The 21,423-nt window shown below is 42.8% G+C and overlaps 1 protein-coding gene across 4 annotated transcripts; it reads left to right on the top strand.

The window, feature by feature from the left end:
• Window positions 1–79: 79 nt before the first annotated feature.
• fam193a (family with sequence similarity 193 member A) lies at window positions 80–19,548 on the top strand. 4 transcript variants are annotated; one of them, XM_078263582.1, is made up of 23 exons: window positions 80–496; window positions 2,069–2,143; window positions 3,778–4,020; window positions 5,888–6,063; window positions 6,175–6,342; window positions 6,985–7,231; window positions 7,902–8,026; window positions 8,278–8,425; window positions 9,243–9,305; window positions 9,405–9,479; window positions 9,582–9,694; window positions 10,150–10,392; window positions 10,562–10,718; window positions 10,912–11,058; window positions 11,554–11,832; window positions 12,183–12,405; window positions 12,496–12,858; window positions 13,563–13,845; window positions 13,993–14,179; window positions 14,507–14,746; window positions 14,940–15,843; window positions 17,150–17,231; window positions 18,515–19,548. In XM_078263582.1, the coding sequence occupies exons 1-23, from the start codon at window positions 275–277 to the stop codon at window positions 18,606–18,608; spliced, it is 4,857 nt and encodes a 1,618-aa protein (XP_078119708.1). In that variant the 5' UTR covers window positions 80–274; the 3' UTR covers window positions 18,609–19,548. The 4 variants fall into 4 exon arrangements, with proteins under 4 accessions (XP_078119708.1, XP_078119719.1, XP_078119699.1 ...); XM_078263593.1 differs by having other exon boundaries at window positions 9,231–9,305; window positions 12,496–12,810; XM_078263573.1 differs by having other exon boundaries at window positions 9,231–9,305.
• The last annotated feature ends 1,875 nt before the right edge of the window (window positions 19,549–21,423 follow it).

Raw genomic sequence — 21,423 nt, 5'->3', positions numbered from 1 at the left:
CACACAACAAACTCAATTTCCCACATGCCCCGGGATGTGGGACGCACAGTTGCGTTGCAACGCAAGCTGATCGAAGCTTGGTTGAGGCAGTCCAGCTAGAGGCCATATTGGAATATATGAAGTCGGCTTGCACTTTGATGGAATTGAGTGTCTGTATTTTTGAGAGTCTCTACATCGCTATCCCGGATTTATACCCGAGTGATTGCGCCAGGCATTCCACTTGAGACCCTGCCAAGTCTGGACGGCAAGTTGTCTCGCTTCGTTTGTGGAAAAAATGAGTCCAACCGATGCTAAACGAGGGGCTAAACGCAGGAAGAACAAGCGGGGCGGTGGCAGTAGTTGCAGTGCTGTCTGCAATACCAGCGGTGGCAAGGCCGGGGTTGCCTCGGCCCTTGGCTGTGCGGGAACATCAACATCTGCTTCTGTCGTCAGCTTTTTAACACCTGGCAGCACAGGCAACGGGAATATTGGGTCCATCGCGGGCATAAACGGAGAGGTAAGAGTGTCACGCAATGTTAACCGGTGGATGTCCAAACGGGGCGACTAGCTAGCAGCGTTATCAACGACACACATCTGATTTGGGCCCGACAGTGTTGCGAGTAGGACAGCTAGCTAACTAACTTAACCTATGCGTAGCTAGAAATTAACTGGCTTAACTGCCACTAATGCTGTTTGCTGTGCTTTGTGGAATACCGCGCCAGCTAGCAAGTTGTAACGTTATAGCTGTGTAGTTAAACTGGTCTCGTTATATGGTAATAAACTGCCGTAAACATTAGGCTAATTGTGCCCTGACCAAACGCTGTGACTACCATCGTTAGCTCAACAACTGAGACACCACGAAGCATTACTTTGAGCTAACGTTAATACAGTCCAGGTAGGTGAAGATTACAGTAGCCAAACCAAGATTTTTTTCGGGAGCATCATTAGGTTCATCATAGTTGGAACACAGGCTGCTATTACACAGATAAACATTAATGCTAGCTAATGCTAACAGTGAAGAGTACTAACAACTTCAGCCCCATCGGGCCTCGATGTGTTTTTACAAGCTGACCTTTTCCTTTTCTTGCTTCTAAAGAGTTTAACTTGGTTGTATTTGCCTGATAATCTAAACCAACCAACTAACTTCAGTTTTCCAATGTAGCTTAGTTATACACCATTAGCGCAAACATTAGCACTAAAACAACAACTCACATTGATACCATACGATTTTATCTAGTTTCTGTATGAACTGACCCATGTTTAAGAGTTCTACTCCATAGATATCTGTTCACAAGTTAGTTGGTTAGCTTTTGGGGTCACAAATACCACACTATACAATACAACAACTGTGCATTTGTCATTTAAAGGTAAACATAGGCTTTCATTTAGCAAATGTGTGTATTCTAATGAAACATGCAGAGGCAGCTAGCCTCCTAACTAGTAAATAACCTGTGGATGTTGTGACTCTCCATCCAGACAAATCTTGCACATCGTGAGAATTACATACTCTATTCATCATAAAATAAAATACACTCAGAAGTGCTGCATGATATGTTTACAAATTGGATTAATTGGAGTCAGTTGATTTTCTACTTATATTGATATACAGAAGTGTGTCTAATAACACCGCTGACCATCCACTATTAAGTTGTATGTAATTCTTGGAGCCAAATTATCTGTTATAAATGTTAATCAGTCAAACAGGTTTATGCAAACATAACCTTAGAGAACTAGATACTACTGGGTGCAAGTGGGCTAAATGTGTAAACATCAGTTATGGACACATAATGTTAATATGGTAGTCTACCTGCCTATCCTGGGCATGGTATGGCCTAACAATTTTCTGGCTTGAGTGTGTACCACACACACATGGCTTGGAAACTCAGAAAATACAGATTTTTACTTCGCTATGTAGGGATTTGAAATGTTATGTTGTAATTGACCTACTCACCAAGCCAATCAGCCATAGTTCCTAAACAAAATGATCAATCTCAGCGACAGATGATTCACTCTTATAGACATATTATATGTTCCCGGCGTGTAAGTGTGGTCAGTTCTATGTAAACACTGAGTTGTTTGTGTCCCTCAGGTCAAAGTAAACAACAGTATTACACCACAGTTTACGGAAGGACCAGTGAATGCTGACTTCTCCGGGGTCCTTCAGGTAAATTTACATCAGGTGTTTCAGAAGTTCATTTGAGGCCACTCTGAGATTTTCATCCAAAGCCTTGTCCCATTTGCCAAACACAGTTTACATCTTGATGCCATAAGATAAAGCACACTACAAGATGGCTTCATTTTGGCTTTATTTTATTGCCTTTACTCAGAAAATGTAAAACATTCAGTGCAGCACATTATTTTTTTATTTTCATTTTTTCTAGTTCTAGTGCTGATAACTCAAATGCAGCTTTCTGTTAGCATTTAGCCATATTTAAAGTGACTGGCAACAAAAATGTGTCCTTAACCAAACTTTATATTGTCCTGTTGCAAAGATCTTGGGCAGTAACATTAATATCTATAAACATAGAGAACCAGCTAAACTGGATATCAAAACAGCAGGACAATTAATGATGGCGTTATATCCAAAATGAGTGTTATTTGAATGTATGCCTTCCTTCATATAATGCATAAAATATAGCTGTGCCCATATCCATGTACAATCTTTGTAGATCTTGTCAAAATGTTCTTTCCAAATTAAAAGTCTGATTGACGGTTCTTACAAGTATTAACATGTGCATTACTGAATATGTTCAAATATGTTGTCCTGTTTACATGCACCAAAGTAATCAATCAATTGGCCTTAACATTGTGTTTTGTGTGTATTGTTCAGAACAAGAAATGTTTTAGCACACACAGTCAATCAAATAATTTACCCAACGCTTGTCCAAAATATGTTAAGTGGCTGTTGACCTGCGCTACCTTTTTGTTTTTGTCACCACACCTGGTTGTTTTTGGTATGTTGTAAATACTGCTTATGTTATGATAACAAATTACTCTAAATAGGTCAGGGGGAACAAGTCTCAATTTAATTACTTTTCGAAATTGAATTTTGCAACACATTTTAAAGTAGAAATATGAGGAGCATGGTTAGATGCTGCTTATTTTGACTGACTTTTGCAGTATACCAAAATATATAGGCAAACATCCAAGAGGAAATTTTGGCTTTCTTTGCTCTCCTTTTTCAGTGTAGTCAGAAAATACTACTGCTGGAGAAGTGAATCAAGTTGAGTAAACCACAGCACCCTCAGATTCAGAATCTCCTGGGAACTACTAGTACACCTATAAAATGTCACCGAAATGGATGCAAAATGGCTTTTGGGATTTTAGAAAGGTTGCTTCTCTCTTGCAAACACCGCCAATGTGGATATCATTAATTGAAACTTCTGGCTGCTAATTATGTGTTTGTGCCACTCTGTGGTTCAGTCACTGACAAGGCTGCACATTAAGAAAAGGTTCCAGTGTTTTAATGGAGTGCAGAGGGGGCGGTTTAGACAGCTGGTGTATTCAGAGTGCAGAGTGCAATGACTTACAAAGGAATAGAGTGTGACCTGTCTTGGTATATAGCAGATATACAGTATAGCAGACTGGTCAATCTTGGAGCCATTTGTTTTCATCTTAAACCTTATTTTTAGAGACAGGCTTTCGTTTGACTGTCTATAACAAAAATTCAGTTTTCCGTCAAAATAGCGTGCGTTTTCTTTGAAAAATAAATTATAACAAACATTTTTAAAATGTTTAATGCAAATGCTAAAGTGGCTGTGTACCTTCTACTTCCTTCTACTAACATGCTCACCACAGACCCCATTCACGTTTGGCTTAAACCAGCGGGCTCCCTACACCGCGGGCGATCGCTGCCTCTTATGCCGATGTGAGCGCAAGGACAGTGCTGTGCCTTCAGAGGCAGGGATCTTGGGCCAAAATGGTACGGCACAGCCCAACAAGACACCCAGTGCCCTCCAGCTGCCTCTGTGGGTGTGCTCTGACTGCAGGCGCACAGTGGAGAAGGAGGACCGACACACTGCTCTGGAGCAGTCGTTGGGGGTAAGTCACCTGGGTATGGAGAGTTTTAAAGCCATGGGGAAGGTGTTGAAGTTAAAAGATGACGGTCAAAAGTTTGTGGCTGAGGGAACTGTGGTTCCTCTGGTTCTTTGAATGATTCCACAGTTTCCAAAACATTATCTGTCTCAGCACTGGTGTCAGATAATCTGCAGTTTAACTCACACAGCTGCAGTCAGTCTTTCAGTGGATGGTGTAGCTCTTGTGTTCACCTCCATTTCTCTGCCAGAAAAGCTCAAACAGATGGAGCAACCAGAAGCAACATCTGTTGTAGTTATAAAATGTTACAAAGGACATACTATAATTTATATTTTTCACTTGGCTTCACTTTGAGCTATAGCTAAATAACAGTATGTAGGTCAAACGTGCAAATTGTCTGAAGTTCTTAAAACAAAATGACAATGCAGTGGATCAACTACTTGCAATACTATATTCATTATTTGTTCATACATGATTTACATTTGTTTTCAATATCTGTATTTCTAACTTTCAGATGTTCTTTATACTTTGTAGATGTCGGATTTGATTTACATATCAGAGCATGACTGTAAATACACTCTCAGGGCCATGTTATATACATGCAATGATGTCTAAGACTAATGACTTCATATACAGAGCTTCTTTATGTTAAGACGACCTGGCTATGTGCTCAGCCTGTAACTTTGTAAGGACAACACCAATTGTTGCGGCTGTAAGCACTCCAACAAAGTGCTGCGGCAAGAGACTCAACGCAAGATTTTATTGCAATGATGTATTCCTCCACACGTAAATTACAGCTAGTACCGCAGTTACCAAATGTAAGGTTACTTTATGAGTCGAAATAAGTGCGTTAGTGCGGCAGTCAACAGAAAGTGTTTGCTCCCAGGATCACCCCCTCTCTGTCAAAGCCCAAAAAACCCAGGTGAAGCAAACAAATATGTTATCACTTCCGCTCAAACCGCGATGACAACGCCCACCACCTACAATAGAAGTGCACAATATAATAATCAATAAATAATATAAATGAGACCATAAACAACATACAATATGTGTCGAAGTAATAACCACTCCGCCCAAGTAGCAGATATAAATGTATTGTTCCAATGCATCCTCACAGCAGTGGGGTACCATGCTGACTCACAATGTCATGGCCCTGTAGAAAACCGAGCCAAACCACTGGAAAGCTTTTACTGTGAAGCGGTTGAAGTTTGCCTGGACCAAAATGTAACAATGAAATACAGTATAGCTCCAATAGCTTGGCAATGATGAGATCAGAAACCGGGGAGGCTCCTATCTTAGTGACTGACTGCTAACCTCAAAACTCCAACATGTGATTCAAGTGTAAGACACACTTACCCCCTGCCGTTCCTGTTGTATGGATTGGTTGGCATCGTGTCCGTATTACAGGTTCTTAAATCGGCCTTAAGACTCGCTCCATGGATTGGCTGATCCCAGCTACTGTATCTGGACTTCTTCTGTGGTCGGCTCATAGCACATCTTCATTCTTGGCCTTGTAATTGCCACAGTGAACAAGGAGAAAGTTATTGGTGTTAATGTCCAGACCTTTGCAACCGACAGATCCAGCTTTATAAAGATATCATTCTTTCTTGGAGAAAAACAGTAAAAAAAAAACAACTCCTGAGTAGTAGTAGTAGAGTAGATCCACATTGCCATTATATGCTTTATTTTATGCTGACTGTTGTTACCCTGCGTCGTTGCAGCATGTTATGAACTTTAAACATCAAAACATAATAAGCATCAAAAGACATAATTGTGATTCAACAAACACATTAATTGCTAAGTTTCTTTGCTCTCTTGCATCTTGAGCAAAGTATAAAAAAAAAAATTGTTCTGTGTGTTATGTTTCCCACAGAGCCAGGACTTCCTTTTGCACATGCCTGTGGGTAACGGAAACCTGGGCCAGGAGGCAGCCACAGGGGACAGACTGACCACTGCTGTGCCTACACTACCCATGCTCCCTGCCCCGGACCTCACCGCACCAATGCCTGCTGATACAGTGTGTAGCTGTGAAGCCTGCAATGAGAGACGGTCAGTTCAGAGTGATGACCATTCAACGTATATTTAATTTCAATGTATTATTGAATCTTTATGTTTTTTAAAGTCGATGTGATCTTAATGAAATCGTGTCCTGAATAACAGGGAGATATCGGCTGAATCGGAGAGGGAGTCACAGCAGCTACAGAACCACTGGTCGGAGGTTCGCTACCTGGTGCGCTGCATCTACCGACAAACGGGAACACCGTTAGCAGATGACCACGACCAGCCCCTAGAGAGAGACAAGGAGGGCATGAAGGAGCTGGTCGATAGGTAAAACTACTTTGTCTTATTTCTCTCTTTCAGGGTGTTTGTCCACTAGGGGTCTCTATTGAACTGTGGATGCAGGGGAAAAGCCTCAATAAACCAGGCATGACAGCTTTGGAAAGGAATGATGTCAACAAGTTGAAACTAGTGCCATCTCTACTGTAAGCTGTCTGGTTAAAAGCCCCATAAAATTGCATCTTTACTTCCTTGATATGATGCATTTCCTGTTGAAACAGGACCTTTGGCTGTCCCATGACTCACTGAGGGAACAATTTAAACTGTAGACCAATGGGAGATTAAAGGTCCAATATGCAATATATTTACTGTATTAAATCAAAAAATGACCACAATATGTCATCAGATATTAAGGAAACATGCTAAGTTGAAATACTATCTTCTCTGACAACAATGCCAAAGCCAGTATTTTCGTATCAGTATCCGTAAAACACGGGTAAATAGTTGACTTGCATTTAAAAGATGGAGACAGGTTAGAGCCCAAAAGGACGCCAAGTTGACTAATTTCCTCCTGAACAGGTAACTAAGCATAGAGCTTTTCACGGCTACTAGTAGGGATTGGGCATTTTCAGTCATTTCAACATCCGTGTGCTCACATTTGAAAAGATTAATCACTTTATTTTCTTCCTGTAGACTCTGTAAAAAGGACCCCTACCAGCTGTATCAACGGTTGGAGCAGCAGGCGCGTGAATATGTCTTGGAAATGAAGGTGCGGCTACTGAAGCATCTATCTACAGGACCCAAAGCTACAGGACCAGCGGGGACCGTTGCTGCAGCCCTGGGTCCTCCTCAGGCCTACCAGTTCATCTCCCTGCTGCTGGAGGAGTACAGCGCCCTCTGTCAAGCTGCACGCACCATCAGCAGCTTCCTGCTCACCCTGGTCAGTTTACCTTCTGTGTAGCCAGAGCCACAGAGATACTGTTTGCTGTCCTGCAAGTGGCATCAAAGGCATTTTTTATAGCCTGTTTTACTGTATTTGCTTTGTCTATAGTCCCTTTCACACAGTCTGTTCAAGGCGGGACTGTTGCGCTGTTAAACAGCCTTTCTGTATAAATAGAGAATGAATGGTGGGGGGAGGGGGGATAGAGTTGTTCAGCAGGCAGCAGATGTAGTAACAGAGCTGAATCAACGTCTGAGTTAAAGGGACAGCCGGCAGAGTGGGTCTAAGTGACCAATCATAGAAGGGCCTGTGCCTCCCTTGGTTTCCGCCCAAAAGTCAGTTTCATTCAGGCAAGCAGAAATCAACTTCTAGAGGAGAGTTAACCTGCGAGAGTGTGTATGCCTGCCAGCGCTCGCAAAGCGGGGTGGCTGCTCTGTGCGTGTGCTGCTTAGTTTAATACACGCAGGTGCCATTCTTTCCCTCTTCCTATGTGTCATTTAACACTCGCAGCTGCCTGTACAACTCTCGATTGTTGAATTGGTGTGCAAAGAGTAATATCTGCGCGTGTGAAATGATATAATTTGCTCGTGAGCATGGTTTATCGCGCTCGCGAGACATGACCTAATCCTGACGCCCCACTTATGATTCTAACCCCTTTTTTTCCCCTCAGGAAAATGAGCACCTCCAGAAATTCCATGTGACGTGGGAGCTGCACAACAAGCACCTTTTTGAGAATCTGGTGTTCTCTGAACCGATCTTGCACAGTAGTTTACCTGCACTGGTTGCACAGCTGAAGTAAGATATAGTTTTACTAGTTTAAAAAAATATATGATGACTCCTCCATCATTATCACTTAATCTGTTACTCATGACCCAAATTAGACGAACTTCCACACTCAGTGTTTCAAAATGAAAGTTGCATTCTTTTTTTTAAATGAAATGTTGATCTTACTGTAGTGAACAAAAAAGAAATAATCTACAAATCTCTTGTCTTAAACGATAAAACAAGTGTCTTTAATAACTTGTCTTATTCTGCGTATTTTTTAGACATGGCACAGCCTCCCATGATTCATACAATGAAGATATGTACAGGACCTTGTTCGAGAGCTACCATCAGTTGCAGCAGGAAATGGCTACGGTGGCTACTGAATGGCAGGAGTGTGAGAAGAGGATTGATGACTATGTAGATGAACAGGTATACACATCCAAGACAAAACAAATACATTTGATACCGGAACTAATGGCGTTTTTCCATTACATGGTACCTGCTCGACTCGCCTCGACACGCTGTGCGTCCGTTTTCCATTGCAGATTATAGTACTGCCTCAGCGTGGCTAGTCGTCTTATATGCTGGCTCGACGCACAAACCAGCACCCAAGTATAAACATCAGGCCGCTTGAGCTGGTTTTACAGTTCTGCGGAGGCTCCACGCAGAGCTTTCGCCGTAGCCTATGTAGTGGCCTGATGTTTCTACGTGTGTGCTGGTGCATGCGTCAAGCCGGCATGTGTGTGTGTGTGTGTACGTAGGCTACGGCGAAGGCTCTGCCTGGAGCCTCCGCAGAACTGTAAAACAAGCGGCGCCGCAGTAAACTGCCGTGACCTTAACGCGACACACACACACAGAACGTCGAAGGTGTGTGGTTGTTGCTACAGCCAGAAGACACATTTAGTTTCAAATGAAGCTGGAGGCAGCAAAAAAAAAACAAAAAAAAAACACAGCTGGCTAAACTATTTAAAAATGGCGGGTTTGTTCAGGACACCCCCGTCTGTCGCTTTCACGTCACCTTTTGGTATCGGCTCAGCTCGCTTGGAACCTCGACTGAGGTGGTACTAAAAAAAAGTACCTGTTAGCCGGTACCAGGGACTTTTTTTCCTAATGGAAAACCAAAAAAGGCGAGTCGAGCAGGTACCACGTAATGGAAAAGCACCATAACAGTACTTGAGGTGTAACTTGATAAAGATGCCGTAATTAAAGCTGTAAGGATGTGACTCTTTTACAGTTGCTTTTTAAGGTGGAGGGTCAGAGTCTCAGCAACCAAAGAACAGAGCCACACAAGTCATTGATTAGCAAAAACGTAAGAGACTTTAAAAAAAAAAACAAAAAAAAAATCTTTTTTTAATTTATTCCATTCATGTTATGAAGTTTGTTCTTCTCATTATCTGCCAATTTCCAGACTTTGAAGACTAAGCAGCGAATGCTGAAGGAGGACTGGGAGTTCTTTAAGCAGAGAAGATTAATAGAAGAACAGGTACACAACAAGAATATGGAGCCATCATGGCAGATTTTAGTGTGCAATTCTGCACTTCAATACAGTTTATTTATTTATTTTTTTTACATGTTCTCTTTATAGTTACCTAACAGTAATAAGTCTCCCCCTGGAGAAAACAACTTCACAGACACTATGCGAATGCTATCATCTCGTCTGAGTATTCCAGACTGCCCAAACTGCAATTATCGGAGGAGGTGAGTTCCCAGGGTTCACTGGGATTTCATTTTCTGCCCTGAGATGTCACTTTCAATGTAGCGAATTCAAAACATACTTGAAACTACCTTTACTGACAAATCAAAGAAAATATATTCTTATTTACCTTTTTAATCTATTTACATGTTTGTCATGATCTTCTCATGTCAAACGTTTTTCAGTTTTTGAACGATTTCATTCCCTAACTTTGAGTTGTCAAGTAATTGAACCCACCACAATAGGTGAAGTTTGGCAATAATAATAATTTTCTCTCCATATAATTGTATTGTGATAAACGTTGCTATAACAAAACATTGAGAAAACAATGAATGAATGAACATGAGTTTTAACACCTTGCTTTTTACCATGCCATTTTGAATACTTAACAATATTGAGATAATGCTGTGATAAATTTTGCAATTACAATTTTGACCATATCGCCCAACCTCATCAACAGGTGCACATGTGATGACTGTAGTCTATCTCACATCCTGACATGTGGCATCATGGACTCTCCCATCGCTGAGGACCTCCACATCAAGCTGCCCTTGCAAGGGGAACCTCCCCGCGACTATCTGGCAGAGGTGCACCCTCCCAGCCTCTCCTCTGGCAGTTCAGCATCTGGCTCAAACTCCAGTTCTCCCATCACCATTCAGCAGCATCCAAGGCTCATTCTGCCTGAAGGGGACACCAACACTTTGTAAGTCAGTCACTGTCCTCTCAAATGGTTGTTAATGCTTGGTAACAAATCATTTAGGCACAGTTTAGTATTGGGTATATCAGATCATAATTGCACACCTCTTCCTATAAACAATACCCCCCCCGCCCCCTCGCCACTAACATTAATACTCATTTCTCTCTTCTTTTAGTATTAGTGATGATGACGAAGTGCCTCCATTGTCCAGTAAGTTCGGGGACATCTACCCTATGAGTGGTTATGAGGATAACAGTGTTGTGACCGCTGCTGTGAATGGCCTCCACGATGACATCAATGGGGAATGTGAAAACATGGAACTAAAGGCACGGGTGAGTTCTGTACTGATGTATATTACTTCAAAAAATGCCCGAGATTAGTTGTGAATTTCCCTGCCAAGTTTCTGGATGATGAAACTGACGTTCATTATGAGTGGGCTACCAGTAGTTCGGGAAATGTTTCGTGTACTGTTTCCTAACCCATTTGCTAATTGAGTCTTCTTTGTCCAACACATTTCTGTATTAGTCTGCTCGTATGACCAGCAGCAGCAGTTCATCAGAGGGTGACGAGGAGGAAGTTGATGGTGAGATTGGTGGGGAGCCCCGAGGGCCACAGGAGGAGCTTTCCTCAGGAAAGACCAACAGTCCTCCACCTTCTTACAACCACCAACAGGTGTTGTAACACTTTTAATAAGCTTTTTTGTGTTATATGTGCTTGGAAATAAAGTGAATGAGCCTGTTCCACATACACAGCTATTACTCCAAAGTATGTTCCCATAATTCTCTAAAAAAGGAATGACAACTGGCCCTTGTCCCCATGTCAAATAATTGAGCTTTGTCAATAAAATGTTAGAAAATAGCAAATAAAAATGATGATCAGTTGTCTTGTTTCGTCCAACTGTCAACAATTGTGGAAAACGCAGAAAAGCAGCAAATCCTAACATTAAAGTAGCGGGAACCAGACCATTTTTGCTTGGGAAAAAAACAACTGAAATGATTTATCGATTGACAAAATTGATGGCGATACATTTTCTGTCAATTAACTAATTGTGTCAGCATACACATAAGTAAATAATAATAATTTATTACATTTAAGGACCGGGCAAAGGGACCCACGCTCCAGAATAAAAGCAGACAACATATTTTGAATTTGTGTTACCACTCTCAGGTAGAACAGGTCCAGCACGCCTGCGAGTGCCACGTGTGCAACCAGGACCCCAGCTCCTCCACCCTGGGCCCCGCCACATGTCTGCCCCCTAGTCGGCTCCACGCTGCACCTCCTCCCACTGTTGGACACCAGTTCTTCACAGACTGCAAGACACCGCCGGCCCACCCTGCCCTCCACCTCTACCCCCACATCCACGGACACCTGCCCCTACACAACTTCTCTCGGCCCTTACTGCACCCTACACTCTACCCTCCCAGTCCTCCTCTCACTCACAACAAGGTGAGGATAATTCTTGAGCCCATACATCCATAAGACTAGATGTATTATTTTTCTTTTTTTTTTAAGTGTATAGAATTATAGATATGAGAGTCCCTTTAAGGGAAAATGTATTCATTTCCTTATCACTGGGGATTTTTAAAGTTTCCAGGAACAATACTGAGTTTAGTTGTATTCTAGTTTCACTTAGTTTCACTGTAATTTTAATTGTCTGCCACAAGGGGTCAGACTGAACCAAATCTAGGAGAAGTGAAAAGAAATCCAAAACTATATTGTACAAATCAGTTCCTCATAAGCCTAAACTAGTGATATGATTTGTCTTGTAACTTAACTTTTTTTCTTTTTTCCTTCAGCCTCTGCCCCCAAACCCTACATCAAACCACTCAGCGGCCAAGCAGCCGGCCTTCAGCCCGTCGTTACCGGAGCACGTTTACCAGAACTGCTTTGGCGGTGCAGGTGGAGCGGGTGACTGGAACAGCTCACTGCAGTGCCTCTCGCTCAAGTTTGAGAACCTGTGGGATGCTGCTGTGATGAAGAGCTGGAATCCATCTGTGCTGTTGCCCGAGTCCCTGCCAGGTGAGCTACTCTGGCACAGCAGAAATAATCAATTAAAAAAAAATCGAAGACGGTTAAAGTCATGACTTTATTATTATTATTTATCAACAGGCGACATGCTCGGACCACCCCTCGCTGACCTGCCCCTTCCCCCAACATCATCTATCGGCCCCCAAGGGGAACACCCCTCACTGCCCACCCCTCTACCCCCCTCCTGCTCCGCTTCCTCGTCGTTGTCATCGTCTTCATCATCATCGTCGTCGTCATCTTGCTCCTCTACAGAAGCCAAACAGCAGAAGAAGAGTGGCGCCAAGAAGAAGTGTCTCTACAATTTCCAGGATGCCTTCATGGAGACTAACCGAGTAGTGATGGCCACCTCTGCCTCCACGTCCTCTGTGTCCTGCACTGCCACCACTGTCCAGTCAAGTAATAACCCACCCATCCACCTAGCATCTAAAAGACCCAACTCTTTAGGTAATATAGGTGGTAGGAGCAATGGTTAGGTTTGCACTGATGATTAAATGATGGGCCACACAGTTATTACAGTCAATCCATTGTTAAAACCCACCAAGTAAAATGTTTTGCCTTTTAACTTTGCAGTCAAAATAGAGACAACGGACAAAACCAAGCAAAAAAATAAGTGTAGTCAGTCATAGTCCTGCTTTAAAGTCGAACTGAACTTCTCCTCCCTTTTTGTGTAAGGAAATTAACTATAATTGTACTGCAGCTATTTTACATAGTGTTCCATTTTTCAAAAGAGGATACAACTGTTTTTGCAAATGTTTGTGCCTGGCAAGCTACGCTAACTAGCTTACCAGCTTGCTGCTGTTAGCACTGATCACTAATGCACTGTAACACTAATGTAGAGGGCAGTATCACTGCAAGCTTTGGGAATTACAGTTTTGACCAAATAAGTACACAAGTAAAAACAAACAATCATGGATATATATGGATATATATATATATATATATATATATATATATATATACAGATTTTTAACTAATTTTTTTTTTATTTCAGTTCGACTTTAAGTCAATCTCTTTTTATTAAAAATAATGAGTGTAAGTTATAATTCTGTATTCTTTGCTCCATTGTGTGGAAGCTTTGTGAATAACTGTTTGTTTTGTGACAAAGAACTAAACAATGCTCTCAACCCGTATACCTTTGTCTCCTCTAGATGATGTATTTCACAATCTAGGTAAAGATGACCATAGGCAACCTGCTCCAGCCCCCCCTAGGAACTGCCCTACAGGACTGACCTCCCTCCCTCCACTCTCGGGCCCCACCCTGCCCCCAGCACCCACCACACACCTTCCAACAATGGGATCCCAGCCCTTTCCAAAGATGGCCGCTCCAGCCCCAGACTTCATGGAGGCCCACCAGGGTTTGTGCCTCCCGCCCACCGAGCCTCCAGCCTCCTCAGCAGATGGTCCGGTCAGTGCCCCACCCAGTGTCTGCAGGTAAGGCCACCACCATCTCCTACAGGCTCAGAAAGATGGACACCCGTTATATCAATGACAGACTGATGTTGGAAAAGGGGATTTTGTTGTCTGTGATGGAAAGAAAACTGTCTGCCGGCACCAATTTCTAAGTAAAATTATTTTCAGTGATCCTGACTGTGAAGGACATCGCTGTGAGGCGAATGGGGCATACGAGCACCAGCCATACGACGGGGAGGAGAGTCAGGACGAAGACAGCTGCTCCGAGCATAGCTCCTCCACCTCCACGTCCACAAACCAGAAAGAAGGAAAGTACTGCGACTGCTGCTACTGCGAGTTCTTTGGGCATGGAGGGGTAAGACACACATTTATTACTCACTGAAATTGGCATGTTCACCTCATATTTACATGATTTTGGGTCAAGGTAACTTGAACTTGGGGGGGATGCCAATTTAATTAGCTTTTGAATTTCCATGAAGAATCCAATTCCAATTCTGCATTCAGTTTAAGTAAAATTTTCAGATGTAATAAATGCATTTTTAAATTGACATTTAAGTTTTGGTCCCTGTAAAACAAAACAAAATGGAAATATGGCATTTACACCCCATTGATTCATAGTTTGATAGCTTAATGTAAGAATTTATTTATAGTGTCCTTAATGATCATTCTGTTTCATTTCCAGCCCCCAGCTGCTCCTACCAGTCGAAACTATGCAGAGATGCGGGAGAAGCTGCGCTTGCGTCTGACAAAACGTAAGGAAGAGCAGCCGAAACGTGAGGAGCAGCAACCGGTGATAGAACGAGATGGAGGGGTAGAGGACCACAGGCGGGTGGAGGACCTATTGCAGTTCATCAATAGTGCCGACAATAAACCTGCCTCCAGTTCTAAGGCAGCCAAACGGGCCAGGCATAAACAAAAGAAGGTAACTGTTCCTCCCAATCACCTCCAGAAGTCTTTATAAAATCAATAACCTCCAGTGCGTGTCCATCCAGCCTAAACCACTACAGTAACTCTGGTAGTACTTAATACACGGTTCTTTTTTGTCAACAACTAGGAATTATTTGGGGTCAAGGTTGTCATAATGCTGAAAGTATGTATGTCTCTGTGTGCTTCAGATGGAGGAGAAGGCCCGTCTGGAGGCAGAGGCCCGTGAAAGGGAGGAGCTGCAGATGTTGGAAGAGCAGCAACGGCGACAGCGGCAGGAAGAGGAAGAGGCAGCGCTTCAAAAGGAACTGCTCCGGCTGCATGAGATGCAGCACCATCGTGCTGCTAAGAAGAAAAAGAAAGAGAAAGCAAAGGAAAACACCGCTCCCCCACAAAACAACCCACAGCCCCTCAAACAGACAGCTCAGAACGTCCTAGATAACTTACAGAACGGAAAGTCACAGTCACTGCTTCAAACCCTCATCCGCCTCCCTGACCAGAAAGAACCCAGATTTGACCCTGTACCCCGGGTTAGGCCCAGCACACAGCACAGCCCAAAACACACTGGTGAGAGGGGGTTTTCTACTGAGACCCACATCCCCAACTGTCAAGCCATCCTCCACAATGGCACTCCTGCATCTCAGCTTGAGATCAACAGTAAAGTTAAGGCCAAGCAGCCTGCTAAAGTGGCCACTTTTGAGGCTGCTGTAAAGAAAGCTCCAGAGCTACCCAAGAGCTCAGACGTGGCAGCAAAGCTAGCTAATGGCACCTCCCCCACCACTACAACAGACACCAAAGCAACGCGAATCAGGCCTGCCGAGGCCCTGGCTCCTCTCCCAACCACTGAACCAAGGAGGGAGGACAGGTGTAATATCAGAAGCGCCAGTGGGAAAAGGCAGCAGCATCTACAACATCCGCTGACCCAAATAAAGGAAGACAGGAGGAGTCCACCTTTGACCAACCCTTCCCCGTCTCCCCCTCCAGCGTCGCAGTCTGAGCAGAATGGCAAACCTCCCAGTGCTGAATCCCCACAGCCCAAAGGCAAGACCAAGAAGAACAAGAAGAAGAAGGGGGACAAGATGAACACATCGATAGGTTGGTATTATGATTCGCTATTTGATTTTTAGGATTCAGGTGTGTGTTTCTTTTATTTTTAAAGATTATTTTTTGGGGCTTTTAGGCCTTTATTTGTATAGGACAGTTTAGACTTGAAAGGGGAGAGAGAAGGGGAAATACATGCAGAAAAGGGCCGCAGGTCGGAGTCGAACCCGCGGCCGCGGAGTAAACCTTTATATATGGGTGCCTACTCTACCAGGTGAGCTAACCGGTGCCCATGTCCAGTGGTTTTTGTCTTAAAATGCTCATATTATGCTTTTTGGCTTTTTCCCTTTCCTTTGTGTTATATATCTTTTTTTGTGAACGTTATAGGTTTACAAAGTGAAAAAGTCCGCCCCAAAGGGACTTACCATCTCCAACAGAAAACATCACAAACTGCTCCAAAAGAGCTCTCTTGTAGTCCAGCCTTTACTACCATGACGAACGTGCTTCATTTTGTAACACGTTATAATGCTCACCTAGCTGCTAGCATGGCACGCCCTCATACTCTGCTTCTGACTGGCTAGTAGTCCTTACCTAGGTACTGCGCATGTGCGACTCCCAACAAAGATGGAACAGAAGTGAAATGCCTCACTCTGTAGCTAAAACAGAGAGCTCAACACACAGGGTGAAAAGAGGAGCTGCAGCAATGTGCAGTACAACATATGGTGTTTTTTTAAACAAACCACGTAACCCTATTCTGGTACAACCTCTAAATACAATTATGAACCTGAAAATGAGCATAATATGAGCACTTTAATCTCACTCCTGACCTACTACTGCAGTAGCAGACGTCATGCTACTGTAGGTGAGGGAAATACGAACTGTGTCCTTAACGGAACACTGACCAGGGACAGCTAGATCTATTTCCTTACTTGTCTCTTGGGTATTCTGTGTACGGTGTCACAGCGTGGTTGGTAAATGTGTGCACTGTGTAGATTGCTGCTGCCATTTACGTCTCACTGCCACGAGCGGGTAGCATGGCAAGTTGCTTAAAGTAGCTTTACTTTATGTCACAAATATTTGTGTTGCACTTGCACACTCTGCTTGTGCTCTTATGGCTCGGGTAGGGGATAGATAGCATTCTCAACAATCTGGTATAGAATCTCCTTGAATCCTTTCAAAACCCCTTTCCAGATACTTTTTCCCACTTTTATTCAAGCCACTATTTGTAGAATTTCCAACTTTGGTGCCACCCAGTGTTAGTATCAAAGATGCATATTAGGCTACTTTCATAATACACCTACAACATTAATAATACATTTTAAAATAGCAATTAACATGCATTTATGTTATTTTCTTTTAGATGATGTATTCTTGCCCAAAGACATTGACCTGGATAGCACTGAAATGGATGAAACTGAGAGGGAGGTGGAATATTTCAAAAGGTAGGTGTATTAAAAGTAACTGTCAAATACTGAGATATTTCTGAAAGCTTTTCTCTTGGTGTCAACCACAGGTACTCTGTGGAGTTTTGGACTACTAGTTGTGCTATGGAGTAATGTTTTTATACAGTAAATGTGTAAGCACAGATTCCGCTGTTGACTGCTGATTGACAGTTTGTCAATTGCAAAGGCAATGCAGAAAACGACTGCTAGCAAGCAAACGCGGATGTAAACAACGTAGGTTTTAAAATCATCAAAATTGCCTATTCCTCCCCCTTTAAAAAAAAGATTTTTAAAGCTATAGTGCGTAGTTTCTGTCTCCCCCATGAGGAATTCTAAGTAATGAAGACAAAACTGTCTTCATTACGCGTCCACATGATACAAGCCTTAAGGCGCTGACAAACCAGTCCGATTATTGGCCGTCGGACAGTCTGGCGAGGTCGGTGACTCGAGTCTGTTCGGTGTGTTCCGTGCCGTCGTCAGTCGGAGGAGGCGTTGGCCTTCATTTTGGCTGATTTGACTTGTTGAAACGGCTGGTGGGCAGTCGGACTCAATGACCAATCTGATTGGTGGAGTGCTAGCCCTTGACTAGCGAATCAGTGCAAGCTCCTTGAGCCTGTCGCTGTGAGATCCATGGCTTCACCCACTTAGTGCGGTTTCTCCTTATTTTTCGCCTGCGACATCTTTCTTCTTCCACAAGAAGCCCGAGAGCTGACAACGCCAGTATATTTTTTGAAATACAATACAGATTAGCTCCGCCTGCTGTTATGGAGACGTAGAACGTACGCTCAAGTCGGCGTTGCTTCGGTGTGTTCCGAGGCACTTTTTTGGGAGAGGGGAGCCATCTGATCAGTCCGACTGCCTTTTCTGCCGACGTTCGGCCGTCGGGTTGGTGTGTCAGAGCCTTTACGTGATCGCGTAAGAAGAGGTAATTATCGTCACTCGAGTTTCTGCATGGGAAAGTCACCGGACGCCACAATCCTCTGAACTTAGCCATACTGAGAAATACAGACGGGGTGGAGCTGATAGTCTTAATTAGCTTTGTAGCAACTCATTTGGCAGTGGCTTCAATGTAACGGACGTTCGTTATAATAAAAGTTACGAACTAAAGCTTTAATCGAGAAGGAAATGCATGCAACACGTTTATTAGGCCTCAAAGATTTGCAAAATGTGTTCTGGCGAGAAACCTTACATGAAAACTCATCAGGGTACCTTTTTAACATTTCAAATTGAGGGAGTATGGCTCTTCAGAGGGTTAATGTTTTTTTTGTTTTGTTTTTCTTCAGGTTTTGCTTGGATTCGGCCCGGCAGACCCGCCAACGACTTTCCATCAACTGGTCAAACTTTAGTTTGAAGAAAGCTACGTTTGCTGCACATTGAGGCTGTTAGTGAGTGACTGTCAGGACACAATCAGTACCTTAACAGCTATACCAACCCACACGCCCCCCCCCACCCCACCCATCCCTTTACCTCCAGCCAGCTGTCGTCCTCCCAGAACTTCTCTCCCGCTGTGCCCGAATCACACCCACGCTGCCTTGCTTTGTTCTTGTCGCTGTGTGGTTTCAACACAGGCTCATCTGGACTGATCCACCTGCAGAGCTAAAACAAAAATTAAATTAAATTACACAAAAAGAATCACAAAATGCTACTTTACATTCGATTAATTTTCCTTGCGTGCTTGTGTGCTTTTAGTCCGAGTTGGGCATTTCTCTTGACTGAAAAAGCCATGGTCTGAAATTATTTTCTTATAATGGCTTACCTGTAGTCAAAAGATGCTTACTATGTCTGGATAGTTTCCTTCCAAAAAAAATAAGAGACAATGGAAACTACAAAAAATGAAAAAGAAATGTAATGAATTAAAAAGCTGTATTTGAAATATTGTGGCTTACTATCCCATTGTTTCCCGTTCCTAGCACGGCATCTCATCAACATGATTGACAAGGGAATGGGCTTGGTCAGCTGGTCTCCACTCCCTGCTCCCCCCCCCACCACCATCCCCCTCCACCCTATTTCACAGAAAGGAGAAAAGCGTAATACTTGACAATGTTCTTTTTTTGGTTTTTAAGTTCTGTTTAACAAACTGTTGAGTAAAAGTGTACCAGTTACAGTTTTTGTTTTCTTTATTTTTGACCTGTAGCCAGCTTGTATCAGAATCCTTTCAGAATGAAATTGAAAAAGAACAATACTCACACTATCAATCTGTTATAGAGTGTATATTGTATTAACACTGAAGCCAAACTGGCTACTTTTAACATATTGTTAAGTAATATTAAATCTTGTCTTTCTTTTTTGAAAGATGGAATACAGTAGTATGGCAGGATTATGCGTCTTGTGTCAAATCTTATTTCCTACATGCAGAATAAATTTACAATAAAGGACATGGACACCTAAACTACACATACATGTAAAGAAATAGTTCAACATTTTGGGAAATAAGCGCATTCACTTTCTGGCGGATTTTCATTTTAAATATAAGCCAACAGCCGGTTAGCTTAGCACAAAGATGAAACGGGAAAACGGCGAGACTGGCTCTGTCCAAGGGTGATTAAAAAAGGGGTTTTAAACCACACTAATTAACACATTACATCTCATTTTTTAATCTGTTCAAAAAAATTACATGTTTACAGAACTCGAGACTCGACAGTTTTAGAGCCAAGAAATAGTCCGGGACATTACCCCCTGTAGAGCAACATATTGACGTTTTAACACATCCATCTTTTTGTACTGATTAAACAAACGAGATGTAGCGTTTTGAAAAGTGAGTTTTAGAGGTGCTAGTTGGCAGATTTTTGTACGAAGCTGAAGTTGGCATCCGAATCGCAGCTTCCGATTCGGCAGTTAAGGGGAATTTTAAACTGTCCGATTCAGCAGGGAAACATAATTTACATTGCTAAGTGACTGATCCTCCGTTTTTTGAACGGCTTTCAATCTAAAAGTGTGTTTTAGACATAACTAATAATTTACCTTAATGACTAACACTCATTCAATACAGTAAGTGGTTCGAAAAAAACGGAGGATCAGTCACTTAGCAATGTAAATTATGTTTCCCTGCTGAATCAGACAATCAGTTCCCCTTAAATTTCCCCTTAACTGCCGAATCGGAAGCTGGAATCGTTGGATAGAGAAAGTTTCGGACCGTTTCCAGTGTTTGTGCTAAGCTAAGCTAACTGACTGTAACTTCACATTTAAAAGGGAACTATGCAGCTGTATTTAGCTTAATTTACCTAATGAAAGCTTCGGAGTCATTGGAATGGTTATGTGACTTTTTTCGGGTTGAATGGTGGTCGTCTCGCTCTCCCCCCCCCTAGCGCCTGTGAGCTGAAAAACCACCTTTGCAACTTTTGGCCGCGAGCCCCCGGCCTCAGCATCAGGAAGTATCGCGTGGTATCACAGCAAGTCTCGCGATGTAACGAATTGCTTCACGGCACTGCACACATACGCCCATTCAGGAACCAGCTAACAAGGTAGCGATGGAGTTTTTCAACACCGTCGCCATGGCTGAGCCGGCAAAAAAGAAGCAGAAAGCTAGGAAAGCATTGTCGGAGAAAGAGGAAACGGCAAACTGACCGAGCGTGGACTTAGACACAAGTAAACATAGGAGCTGCGAAATATCTATTCCGAAGCTGTAGGGAGAGCTCTATAGAAAAATCTGCGAGCAAAAAGCGAGAAAACCGCGAGGAAATGACCAAAACTGCATAGCGCCTCTTTAACAAATGAACATGAGAATTGTATCGAAGTTCTCGTAACTCGGGCAAGACAGCACACGGCTATTCCCCAAAATGTCGAATTTATGCTGGATTTGAAGTTATTTAAACAAAAGTGAGAAAATCCCCTTCATGTTAAAAGCGGTCATGCCCATATGGGACTGGTGAATCGCATGTACTGCTTGCGACAAAGCAGGAATTTTACCCCTTGTTGCTGCTCTGCATGTCTGCGGCTACACAAGGTTGCAGGGTGAGTCACACCCTCAAATAAATACGTGTTCCTTTTGGGAAATCCACTAATTGACAGTCATAATCAATGTAGAGTTCAGTTTAAAAAAAAAAAAAAAAGGTATCTGACAATGGGCTACTTCAGGTAGGCTATTTACATATGTAGCCCCATTTCATATATGCACATGGCACTCTAGGGAAAATTGATTTGAGGCAGTTTTGAAATTAAGTACATTCCCTCAGGGTAAAGTGAGCATGAAATG

Source organism: Sander vitreus, chromosome 2, assembly GCF_031162955.1.
Source record: "Sander vitreus isolate 19-12246 chromosome 2, sanVit1, whole genome shotgun sequence".
NCBI lineage: Eukaryota > Metazoa > Chordata > Actinopteri > Perciformes > Percidae > Sander > Sander vitreus.
This window is presented reverse-complemented; position numbering and strand designations above follow the sequence as displayed.

Excerpts from the sequence above, each read along its gene's own strand:
- fam193a (XM_078263573.1), top strand. The coding sequence starts at position 275 with ATGAGTCCAACCGATGCTAAACGAGGGGCTAAACGCAGGAAGAACAAG. Across the intron at positions 8,426-9,230 it reads ATGACTATGTAGATGAACAG|TTGCTTTTTAAGGTGGAGGG; the intron begins GTATACACATCC and ends ACTCTTTTACAG. Across the intron at positions 10,719-10,911 it reads ACATGGAACTAAAGGCACGG|TCTGCTCGTATGACCAGCAG; the intron begins GTGAGTTCTGTA and ends TTTCTGTATTAG.